General features: G+C 43.1%; 1 protein-coding gene across 14 annotated transcripts in view; it reads left to right on the top strand.

Moving 5' to 3' along the window:
* The first annotated feature begins 74 nt into the window (after nt 1-74).
* Sgce (sarcoglycan, epsilon) overlaps nt 75-12,746 on the top strand; it is a 70,842-nt gene continuing 58,170 nt past the window's right edge. For 5 of the 14 annotated variants that reach the window (XM_039107998.2, XM_039107997.2, XM_039107990.2 and 2 more), the window contains exon 1: nt 162-344. In XM_039107998.2, coding sequence (XP_038963926.1) covers nt 236-344 — 109 coding nt within the window. In that variant the 5' untranslated portion in view covers nt 162-235. Of the gene's footprint in view, nt 345-12,746 lie in introns of all 14 variants that reach the window. The other 9 variants (XM_063286431.1, XM_039107994.2, XM_063286433.1 and 6 more) reach the window with 7 other exon arrangements.

Below are 12,746 nucleotides of genomic sequence, written 5' to 3'. Positions count from 1 at the left end.
GGAGGGGGGCGCCAAATCCCAGCGTGCTTCGCGAGCTGGCGGGGGCGGAGGGGGGGCGCGTGGGCGGGCGCCTGGGGGGATGGGTGGGGGCGCGGCATGCACCGCTTTGGCCCGCCGCTAGGGGCAGTATGGGCTCAGGAAGGGGGGTGCACGATGCTGAACTGGCCAAGCTGGGAGGAAAGAAGAAAGGGAGGGGAGGGGAGGATCGAGGACGGACGGCTTAGGCAGGCCAAGAATGCTATTATTCTGGTGGTGGGAGCTGGGAGACCCTTGTGCTTGGACGGGAAAGGGTCGGGGGACACTCAAGATGAGCCCCGCGACCACTGGCACATTCTTACTGACAGGTTAGTGGCCTGCGCGCGACATGGAGGTTCAGGGGCCCACAGGCCGCCGCCTCACCCTCCCCCACTCGGGTTCTGGGGTACCAGGGCGTGCCCGAAGGGTGCTAGTCCTGCTCTATGCCCAATGCGCCCCCCCAGCACCCCTCTTTCAGGACACCCTTCAGCCCACCTCCTGGGCCAAGTGGGTCCCTCCCCAGGCTTGACCCCTGGCCTTCTCTTTCTGCACCCCCACGGCCCCTCCCTGTCCAGCAGGGCAGGAATTCAGCTCCAGTTTCCATTAAGGAGTGTACCCCACCTCGCCCCCCCACAGCCTGGTGGTGGACATCTTCTGATCTCTGGAACAGACTTGGGGGTCGCTGCCCCTCGGGGTGGGGGTGGGGGTGGGGGGGTGGGGGCTTTACCCCACAATTGAGACTCTCTGGCCTAGATGTGAGGCAAAGGGCATGGCTGGCCAGCTGCTTATCTCTTACACAAAGATGTACGTCTTTTCTCATTTTCTGGAATCTGGTGGAGAGAAAGACCACCAAAATGTGACATTTAAAAGACCGAATCTCGCCCCCACCCCCACCCCGCTCCCTGCCTTTTTTTAAAGCGTATTTCCTGGTGGCGCGAACCTGATTTTTCTTAGGTTTTTACCGAACACGGAAGCAGGATCATGAAATTCTGGGAGCCAAACGGCGGTGTTCAGGTCAGGGTCAACCATGGCTGGGGGCCGGAGATGCTGCAAAAAGCACCCATTGCCCTACTAAATATGTTACGAAGGGAAATCAAGAACAATTGAAAACAGCTGTAGATGCTTCCAATGTTCTTGGCCGGCTTTGGAAGCTTTCAGCTACGGACTTTGTGAGGTGATTACAAGGTTTACACAGAGACCTCGGCTTCCCCCCCACCCCCGCGCCGTTATGTGTTTCTAAATCTTGTGGGTGAATGAATGTTTTGGGGCGCAGTAACTGTGGGTTCAAACCCTTGAAACAGGTCACCGAGACTAGCTCCAAGCATTTGCTTGGTTCGATTGATATAAACCTGTTTAAAAAAAAAATCTTTTTTAACGTTAGGGAAATTTGCAAAGGAACAAGATATTCAAATGCTGACGGGGAAAGGATGTGAAATAAAACCTTAATGCGGATTCCCGCGGAAGCTGCTCAGAGTCTTAGGTGCGGAGAAAATTAACAATCTGTTGCTAATCTTTGTCCAAAAAGTTAAGGTTAAAAGGAAAATCAAATTGTCTACAAGTGAGTTGGATTTATGAACCACAGCGAAACCTATTTGTTTTTCAAGACTAAAATTGAGTTTATTTCAGCAACATTCCCACAGCTTTTTCTTTCCTTAGAGGAAAAACAAGACTCTGACCCATTGTGTGCGACAAGGTAGAAGGGACCTTGGGCTGTACAAAGCATTAAGCTTTTTAGCATTAAGCAAAAAACTCATTCATTTACTGGGAATCTACTTATTAGAAGTTAAGTGTTGACCTCCATAAATAAATAAATGCAGATTTCCAAGAGCGAAAGACATTTATCTAGGAAATTGGGCGAACATAATCATTTTTTAATTTTAAAATGTTTATCTTTTTCTGCAACACAGACTGATTCCAGGATTTTGAAACATTGTTTATTTAACAGTCCCTGTTCGGATGACTGCGGGACTGTCATATGCTTAGAAGCAGTTTCTTCTCTCCCCAAAGTAAATTCACCTAGCTGTTCACTGATAGCATTGGTTTTTAACAAATGAGACTTACAGCAGACATGGATAAAACATAAGGAAAATCCATGTTTTAAAAATCACCCACCTTTCAGGGTTTGAACTAATTTGACTTTTTCATTCAAAATTTTAACCAGTATTTTTTTACTTATTTATTTACTTATGGCTTAAAAAGTGGAAATGGCTTTGTTGGTGTTTTTGTATTAATAGTAATTCTCTCATGGTCCAAATTCCAGAGGGTACTTTAGTAAGGCAACCAAGATCACCTGTGACATCCTCGGCTTGCTGTGGTGCCTGAAAACTATGGTTTGCCTTTCAGACTTCCCTCTATGCTAACAGAGGTACCTGAAGAATATGGTTTTTTTTTTCCATAGGGTTGTGTATATTTTTTCTCAAAATTAAATATTAGATCAAATTAATCCCTCTCCCCTCCCCCCTGTTTTCTTTCTAGGTAGTAGATTTTGAGCATCAAATAACACTCATTTTACAATTTTCTTTGAAAATAAGCTACATTAAATTAATGTTTTCTGATGGGTATATATGAACAGCAATAACACCTAAGTATTTCAAATCATCAAGCTGAGCCGTGGCTCGCTTTCTCAGGATTATGACATGGAGCTATAATTCTGATCAATATCCTTGAGGATTTTTTTCATACTTAACACATAATGTTTTTTTTAACTTTGCTTCAAATTATAATTTTCCTCGGGAAAAGGCAATACCAGCTATTTAGGTAAAACTTTCTTGCTAGCTGGAAGAACAAACAATGTCTAAGTGAATGGACAAAATTAATAAATACTTGAGGGTTTAATTAACGTCAAGTACCAATATGTCCTAATACCGATAGATAAGATCTTAAACAGTCGTGGCGTTGACTATCCAGGTGAGTTTTAGATATTTCCCCGGTGTGGATTATTTTGTGCCAGCTTTTCACAAGGGCCATTGTGAAGCACACACGGTGCTCCTATGTATTATTCACTTCACTAGGTAACTAGCCATCCTTTGTGTTTGAACGCTCTCCATGTTTTCTTTAAGAGTTTGCTCAGGAGCTGTCCTCTCTTGCTTTACCGCCGTTTTTAAGTTTTCAGTGGGGCGAGGGAACTCTGCTTTAACGCCGGGTGGGATTTTGAGGCCGCACATTGTATTTCTTCTGTTTGGTACATTTCACCTATTTTATGGCAACTTGACCTGTATCTGTGATGCTGTTGGTTTACCTCTTATATTTAGGATATGTTCTAGAGGAGTGAGAGGATTTATAGGTCAAAGCAAAGGCAGAGTTTTCACAAGTCAAATAATAAGACTACCTATTTGGACATTTTATTCTTTTAATTGAGAATTCGGTAGGGATGTGAATGTGCTTATTCTTTGCTTGTCGTTGGCTTAGCTTCTAGGAGAGTAGGAGCAAATTATTTCTAAACGAGATAAGAATTTCACTTTTCAAAGAGTAACCAAGGTTCAAATTGTTCCTTTTAATCTATTATTATAACAGTTTGCCATAAACCCAGCAGCTCTAGGTTTACCCTGTGTGTATAGCATAACTTTGTTTCTGGGGAGTAAATTATATCTCTAAGCCAAGTGGAATTTTCACTTGTCTCACAGACTTTATAGACAGCAATGAACACGCCATAAAAACGGGCTAGAGATAACCTGAGTGAGACAGATAGCTTTCGTTCAGCTTCAAACACTAGTTTCCCATGGGTGAAAATCACCCTTGAAGAGAAGGCTCAAGCAGCGGAGACACCCTGGCTTGTTGAAAGTGTTTCAAGGCAAACACTCAGATAGTTTGTGGATCTGATTAAGTGCGTTGCTTACACATGGTGTTTCTTTCCCTCCACAACTAGTCGATACTCCGATTCTTTTCTCTTTTTCCCTATTTGTCCACCCAGTCTAGCCTTTTATTTTTCCAAGTCTACCTTTCCATAGTCTCTATTTGAAACATGTAAATCTACATTCTGTTTACTGTTTATCTCATTTCCTAGTCTCAGTGTGGAAAGACAGGACCGCGGTTAATCAGATGACACAGGTTGGGTTTGTCTGGTCCATACTTGGGCTGGAAGGGAACCTTTGCACTTTGCCTTGTTTTTTTAGTCTCTATCCTGTGTTTTCCATATGTTCCTAACCTGTCTAACAGAGGAAGGTAGGCAGATGGAGAGATGGACCACACACACACACACACACACACACACACACACACACACACACACACGAACGTTTGGGCATACCATCCAGCCTTTTTTTTTTCTCTAAACCTCACTATCCCAATTTCTAGTCTATTCTTTCCTAGCTTATCACCTTATTAAGTCTAAATAGCAATGTAATGTTGTAGGGGAGTAGAGAGGGGAAAGGGAAAGAAAGCAGCATGAGGCTGAGGCTTCTAGTGATCAACAAGTCCTGTTAGAGACTATTTTTCTGCTTAGAGTTTTCTGGTTGGAAAGAGATTCTCAATGGTCTAAAGCCATTTCACAGGGACTGCTTCCAAGTCAAATTCTCTGTGATTTTCATTGTTAAGTTTTATTTATAAAGGCATGTACCTGTAGTAAAGATAGCAATGAATTAAACAATAATAATAGCAAACTCCATAGAGTGTCACAGCCTGCTGCAGACATTCCCACTGCTCTCCTTGCCTTCCTGGGCTTTGCTCTGTGTGTGTGTGTGTGTGTGTGTGTGTGTGTGTGTGTGTGTGTGTGTGTGTTTGCACAGATGTGTACTTCTAAGCGGTGTGGGTCCTTTACACCATATTTTGAAAGATAAGTGATTCTTTCAGGGAAGCAGTTTGCAGGCTGTAGGCTGCTGTGAGAGAGGGTCTGCAGATTAATTAGCAGGTTTGTTGTTTGAGCCGGAGACTGGCTGGGACCAGTGCCGGCCAGGTGTGTATAGGTTATTGCATTTGAAGAAGGAAGAAATGTGGGTAGGGTCACAAATTTTTACCCTGGACAGTGCCTTTAACATTGGTATACATGATTTTGACAAAGATCTAGAAGGCTTGCTTTACAATTTAGGGGTGACTGGAAAAGAGATAGCTGTTACAAATAGATGGCAGCATTTAGAATTTAATACCATTTGGGTTTAGTGCTTAGCTGCAAGCAGTCAGTGTACTATAACTCACTGATTTAAAGAGAAGTAGGGTGACTTTTGTGGGGTTCTTGTTCTTTAGGAAGAGCAGGAAGAAGCTATGGCATGGTGTGGCTTATAAAAATAAAAATACACGTTAGATGGTGATGTTAACTGTAGTGTCCGTACATCATAAAAATAACGGACCTTGCTCTAATCAAACCCATCTGTAGTATCGTGTTCCTTTCTGGCTGTCAGTTTGGAGAGAGTAGTTGACAAATTAGACAACTTGCAGAACAGTCTGTGGGGTTGGTAAGGATCTGGCAACTCTATCACAGCGGCTATTCTCAAAGGGTCTGGAATGTTTAGTTTGAAGTAAACTCCCTTTTCTTTGCTTCAGAGGGCAGAACGAGCATGAGTGGGCAAAAGAGCAGGCAGACCCCGCTCCAGACCTTCCTAACAGTACAGCCATCAGGAAAATTAACTCCGGCTATTTTACACAAGCAGAAACATTCACCTCTTTTTGCAGTGGGGGGTTTGAAGACCATTGGACCATATTAGCGTAACTGATATACAAACATGTCAGGTTCTTTTTTTTCCCTCCTTTTGTAAATTTCCTAAAAAGAATGGTCCTATGAATTGCAAGTTTGTATCTCTCTCCTCTGCATTGCAAACTGGAAAATCTGAGAGAAATACAAGACCATTTCCTCCCTGACAAGCACCCTAGTCTTAAGTGTCTTTGCAGAGCCATCTTTTGCCTTTCTCTTCCTTCCAGGGTGTCTTGCCTGGTCTAGAGCTGACTTCTCCTGCCAAGTGGTGGTGGATGCTGGGGACTCCAGGGTTACCTGGCAGGCAAGATGCTGGCCACTGGTCCAATAGCTTGGTATTCGCCTTCTACTTCCTTAGAGAGATGTGGGACAGTAACCCCTCTTTCCCCTGTGGTATCTATCACTTTATAATAAAGTTGAGGGGTTTTGTTTTTTCAGTAACCCCATAAAACCATAATCAACAAATGTAACTTCCAGTCTGTGTGCTTTTAACTGCTTATTAGGATGAGCCTGCTCTCTGCCTGCCTCGAGTGCACATTCCCACTATGTCCTGGGGGAAATCTTTCTTCCTTATCGGGTACACCTGCCCATTGACTGTTTATTTTGATAACCGAATCTAACTTGGGAGACATGTTTGTTCCAAAGTAATTGTGGAGGTTACTGGATTTCCATCCAGGACCTCTTTTACTGAACAGCACTCCTGACTTCATAGGATTTGCATCAAATAACCGGGAACCTTGCAAACTATAGAGGGGTCTGTCAGAGATGCGAAGAAAAGGGAAGCGATTCTGTGGTTTTTGCTCGCCCACTCTCGCCTACCGCTTTCACTCCTGCCTCAGACCTGGAACTTTCTTCTCCGCTCCAGTGGTTAGAAGTCAGCAGGAGAGCCACAGTCATTCTGATTGCATGGAGTGGATTTTTTTACTGTTAAATAACTTTCTCCTCTCTCTCACTCACTGTTTTTTATTCGTTTTGTAACAGTGCCATGCACTTCTGTGAGGTTGCAGTAATACACACAGCCGCTTGCCGTGGCTGTCTTCCCAGTTGCTGGGGATGCCACAGACATTCTTTGGCTCGGCTCCTATTTCCGGGAGAGAAACTCTCAAAAGTGAGGTTATAGCTTGTCAAGGCTCACCTGATCCACAGGCGGCTACTTGCAATTCCTTGAGTGCAGGGCTTGCCCATGTCCCTAAACCACAAAGTAATAATCCCAATGTTTAAGCTTTAAAACCTAGTTATCTTGGGAAATGATGAGGTAGCTTCTGAATGAACATTTGTTGCTGGCGTGACAACTGTTGTGCTCTCAGGAACATTAATGTATTAGTAAAGGCTGCACCATTTTCTTAGCTCGCTCTGGTCAGATTTTTGCTGTTGTTGTTTTGTTTTTGTCTTTTAAATCTTCGCTTAGGGGTTTTAATTTAACGTTTATGTCAGTGGCTTAAAATGTATTTCATTATTTAAGAATCATCTTTAACAGGACTCACTTTCTACCTAATTACCTTAGGCTAATCAGACATTTAGAATAAATCTTTGGCAGCCTGTACCACGGGAATCATCCGTGGCATCTGTTGTGACAAGGAAGGACAGACTTTCTTTTCAGATAAATGAAACGGCTGGTTTCAAAACTGTTCGGGAGATGGGCAGCCTTGGTGTAAATTCCTTCCCATTCTTCGCCTCTTTACTCATTCATCTGGTCACCATTTTGATTATCATGGAGATTGGAGTTCACTCTGAATTTGAAAGAGATCACAGTTAATTTTCCTAGAACAGTTATACCGGGGGTGTTTTACTTCCCTGTTTTTTTTTTTCCAGCAGTATGCAAAGAGCTAAAGCTTCTGTTTTACCTCTGAATGCAAAGCAAAGGAAACTTGAGCCCTAAGGATTCCGGTTTTCTCTCTTGAGCAAATCGGTGTTTCTTACTAGGCGGTAAAATGATACCGGCTTTTCTCTCCCGTGCAACAGTTAATCAATGTAGCACTTCTGACATCTTTTATTTTCAGTCATTAAAGAGTTGATTCTAATCAAAGACCAGTGACACAGTCGGCTGCTAGATATCTTATCAGAATTTGAATTATACTTTTTTTTTTGGTCTAGCAGTTTTCCTTCTGAATGTTTAGCCTATGTGTAAACTGGTGGACGTGTTCAAAGATACAGACTTGGATATCTATTGTGGTGTTGATGATAATAATGAAGAACCAGAAAGAAAAAAAAAAACCTTGGTAACTTTAAGAATGAAGAATTATTTTATACTTTTAGGGGCATCTTGAGTGTTTTTGAGACAGTGTAACCGATGCTGGATAATAGGTGGTCTGAGCTATACCACTTTTTAACCCTACTGAGTTGAAAAAGATGAATCACGCTGTTTTTCTTTTCAGGATTATGCGGTGTGAAGATTAATCAAATAATCGCAGATAAGATTGTACTCTCTGGGACCAAGCTCAATGCTGCCTCGGCAGAGGATTTGTTTAGACTCTAAGAAATGAGGAAGTTTTTCCCAAGGACGGAAGGAGAGTAAATGTTAGGGAGGTGAGTCAGGAAAGGTGCTTGTGACCCTGAGGGGCTGCGGAGGTCCTGGGCCAGCCAGAGCACACTAAATAAAACGTGCTTAGAGAAGAAAGAGACAGGGAAGGGCGCTTGCCAGCGGGGTCAAGGAGCCAATCTTCCCCGACCCTAGTAGACCACCTTAAAGAGGTTCATCTTTGTACTAACACCAATGGGAGCTCTCAGAGGGGGGTTGAGCGGGACAAGACCAGATTTGCATTTCAAAAAGAGTCCTCTAACTGCTGTGTGAAGAAAAGGTTAGAGGAGTCTGAATGGTTTGCTACTGGAGGCAGTTTAAATCCAAGTTGGAGATAGTGACCTTGTAGGCTAATGTGGAAGAGGTAGGGAAAAGAAAAGAGAAGGAAGATTTTGAGGGGTGAAATTTGATGGAAGATTGAATTTGAGGCTGTTAGCCAGGAGGTTGTGCTTGCTACATTTCTGTCCCCTGCCTGATGGTCTCTGTAACTCTGGAAGGCGGTCAGATCGGAAAGGCAGGCTCTCCACTCTGAGTGTGGTCCCGTCGAATCCACAGTGATGGTGAATAAATTATGACTGACCCAGAGGACAGAAAGCAGTGCAGTTTTAACACAGGTACAAGTGTGCTCTAAATGAAAAAAAAAAAATGGAGACAGTCACAGGTTTGGTAAAGCATGGTGTATTTAAGTCTGTGTACAATGATATGTTCCACATGAATAAAACAGGGAAAGATGCCAAGACAACTGAGAGTGCAGGCTGTGGCCAGTGCATGGCCTTGATAAGGTGACAACAGGGCTGTGAGAAGGCACCTTTGTAAAATACAGCTTCCCGATTAAAGTGTTAGGATGCGTTCTAGTTAGAAAGCATGGCTCCCGTAACACCGACAATTAATGACAGCTTAAGGTGAATATGTGATATGAGACTCCTTTAGACGCCTCCTAATTGGAAAAGGTGTACTGCAGCATTATTGAATTTTCAAATTCAAATAGGAATCTTCCCTGCTGCCTCAAGCCCCTACCCCAGTGGCTCACAAGGGACCCTCTGCTTTTTAATCCGTTTCCACTAGATCGCACTAGCATTCCGGATTTCCCCTAGCGCTCGGGGGTCTGTGGTCTGCTTTTCACCCACCATCTTCATTCTAAAACAGCCCTCCCTCTTTCAGATGAGGACATTAGATAGTAATAATGCTTATAGCCACTATATGCACTTTGGGCGCCTTTTGTTAGAGGTCCCTGTGTTCCCCCTTTTCATCCACCATTTCACCTGCAGAAGATAGAACCGTGTAGCCAAAGAACAACTCTTCTTCTAAGTTTTTTGGGCAAACAGGAAACCTTAGCTAGAGGAAAGAGTAACTTCTGGTCTCTCTTACTCCTTCAAAAATCGCAATTTCATTTTCACCTAGTCTTGAAACTGTGCTTAGTGCAAAACTGGGCCGTGCGCACACGGGCAGATCTTCCTCTTTGGCTGCATTCTTCCCTTAGGATAAATACCTAAGTGTTCATGGGATCTCAGAGAAGATGAATCTAAATGGAATTCACAGTGCATCTGGTCTCTTCAAAGAGGTAAAAGGCGACTTTCAGTCGCCAGCAAGTCGCCAGAATTCCCTGACTAAGGGTCAAACCAGAGGACCTGCCCAGATACCTTCTTAGCCCTGGGAGGCAATGGGGTGGAGTTTGACAGGGCTGGAGGCACTGGATTTTAAGTGTGTTTTTGAGATGCCTCCAGAATGTTCTGAAGCCTGCCCTAGAAATGGGATTTTATTTTGTCCACCTAACTGTAGAAAGAAATGAGAACATCATACAATGGAGGCTGCCATGATAATTTTTTTTTTTTGACTGAAGGTAAAGGAAAAAAACAAAAACCTTTTAAAGAAGCCCAAGTGTCTCCTCACACCAGTTGATAGTGAGCACTAGCGCTAGCATTTGGGGATTAGTGTTTTGTGCTAGCTTTCGTCGTAAAGGTTTTGAGTGTATTCTCTCAATCAGTACTCACTGTGCCTCTGTGACGTGAATTCCGCTGTTTCTACCCGTAGCAGAGGACGAAGCCAGGGCACAGAAGCATTTAAGAACCAGTGGGAGAACTTGAGTTTGAGTTCAGCTAGCCTCCCTTCAGAGATTCGCACACTAAGCACTGCCTTTCTTTGGACCTGTTTTTTTTTTTTTTTTTTTTTTTTTGTGGTTTTTTTTTTTTTTCTTTTTCTTTCTTTTCAGAGCTGGGGACCGAACCCAGGGCCTTGTGCTTGCTAGGCAAGCGCTCTACCACTGAGCTAAATCCCCAACACTCTTTGGACCTGTTTTTAATCTCCTTTCATTTGTGTTATTTTATTTCATTATGTCTTATAATCTGCTTTGCTTAAAATGATCAAATTCAAATAAACTTAAATTATATTAAATAGCTGCTCATTTTCTGCTAGGATTTTTTTTTTTTTTGTCTTAAATCTTAAACTTTTAAAAGTTCAGCCACAGCAAGTACTTCTAAAAGCACACTCTCAGGCCCCTGTTCGGGCCTTGGGAGACATTCTCAGAAGAGCCATTCCCCTCCTAGACTCTCACAGATAGGTTGACTTTCTTCTGTCAATGAGTTGTTTTGTGGCGTGTGTTTATTTCCACACAGAAGTACACCAGCGTCATTTCTACTACAGAGCAGAAGCTTAACTTGTTGCTATTTCTAATGCAGGGATCCAGCAATGGATTTCTTCCCCCAGAAGCAAAAAGTATATCACAGTCGATATGCTAGAAGTAATAAGGGTGTCTGAAATGAGGCCACCCCGCTTACACATCGCATCTTTTAAAAGCTGTTTGGGGTTAGGGTTGACGAACTGGGGGCAGTGACTTTGCAGTCAGCCACGGAGCAGGTTCAAAATCCAATCCTGCGACTTAGGGAGCATGTGACCGGTGACAGTGTGACTGGTGACGGTGTTCCCGAAGACTTCTTATCCTTATTGTGAAATCGAGCTACCTATTTCACATCGTTTGTGTAAGGATCAAGCCAGTTAACATGTAACAGTGTGTACATGTATTAACAGTTCAGGATCTCGCTAGCATGGCGCTGAAAACATGGGTGCTAATAAGTTAGTCTTTGGTACGAAAGGGAGACAAAGAAAATAAAAAGCTGAAGAAGTTTTATAAGTAGTAAAGAAACCGGCAGAAGGGAAGCGAAGGGGAGAGGGCCTGGTGAATGACTCAGTGGGTAAAGTTGATTGTTGCCGGATAATGAAGCCGGGCAGTCTGCCTTCAGTCCCTGGAACTCACATCCAGGTGAGAAAAGAGAACTGATTCCACAAGATTTTCTGTTAATCTCCAAACACACACTGTGGCAAGTACATGCACCCACAGGTGTCAGGCACATGTGCGTGTACACACACACACACACACACACACACACACACACACACATGATGCTAATAAGTTAAATTTTTAGAAAAGGAAAATAAAAAAGGTGAGAGTCATAAAAGGGAATTGCCGTGGAAGATATGAGCTACACAAACAACTTCAGCAAAGCCTTAGAGTAGAATAATATGTAAAGAGAGAGCTGAAGCAGGGACCAGAGAGAAGCCTGGTACGTTGCTAGTTCACTTGTGAGGTGGGTGTGCTAATCAGATTAAATTTCATTTGACATGTCCTGCTGTTTACTTGGACAGTGATGTCTGAGCAAGTTATTATTTATTATTTCTGTTCCTTGTCATTCTGATTAGCTCATCAGCAATCAGTCACTATTCACAGCTCTTCAATTGCTTATATTAAACTGCAACAACCTCTTCCCCTAGTCTGCAAATTACCCAGGTTGGGAAAGAGCAATATTCTCTCTTCAGAGACTGCTCGTCCGGGACCAGAGGAAAACTCGTTATGCTGCGACGAGCCTCTGAAATGACTCAGAAAACCTTAAGAGGAACTTTTAAGTCCTGTGTGGGTTCTAGGAACCTAGGTGGAGGACATACGAGCCACCTTTCAATTCATTCGGATTTGACGTTTTGGGAGGTGAAGCACTGAAGAGGTGGCTATGTTATGGACACCACAGAGGCTCCAGCAAATTCCGAGAACAGTTTCTGACCGTACTCGGCGTAGCTGCAGGATACACGGCACTCTCTGCCATTGTGGTCTCTCACCCACTAGAGAGCAGCAGCCTTGTACGTGGAATTGTGACAAATGATCAGGAGTCACACCCTTTAATGATTTCTGAAGACAGTTTGTTACCTCTGGAGTCTGTCTAATAACCTGTCTATAGAGGCCGACATTATTTTACATATTAGGTTTATTCTTGAAAAGTGGTGTATAGGAAAGGTATTTGTTAAACTGAACGATATTTTTTTTAAAGAAAATTTTTTCTAACACACACACACACACACACACACACACACACACACACACACACCCTCATTGGTCTTCTAATGAAAATACAGCTACCAAACATTAGCTCCCCCCAACCCCTGCAGTGGGTAATCTTTTTTGTTGTTGTTGTTGTTGTCAGTGTGTGGTTTACAGTGAATTTTAACACTAGAAATTAGTTAAGAGTTTCCATGATGTCAAGCATAAAGCAGACCATTATTTCTACATTCGTGAGATTTCTCTTTAAGGCATGTGGAGGACTTGAA

The sequence above is a fragment of the Rattus norvegicus genome, chromosome 4 (genome assembly GCF_036323735.1).
Source record: "Rattus norvegicus strain BN/NHsdMcwi chromosome 4, GRCr8, whole genome shotgun sequence".
Taxonomy (NCBI): Eukaryota; Metazoa; Chordata; class Mammalia; order Rodentia; family Muridae; genus Rattus; species Rattus norvegicus.
The sequence above is the reverse complement of the archived record's forward strand: the minus strand, read 5'-3'. Positions and strand labels throughout refer to the sequence as shown.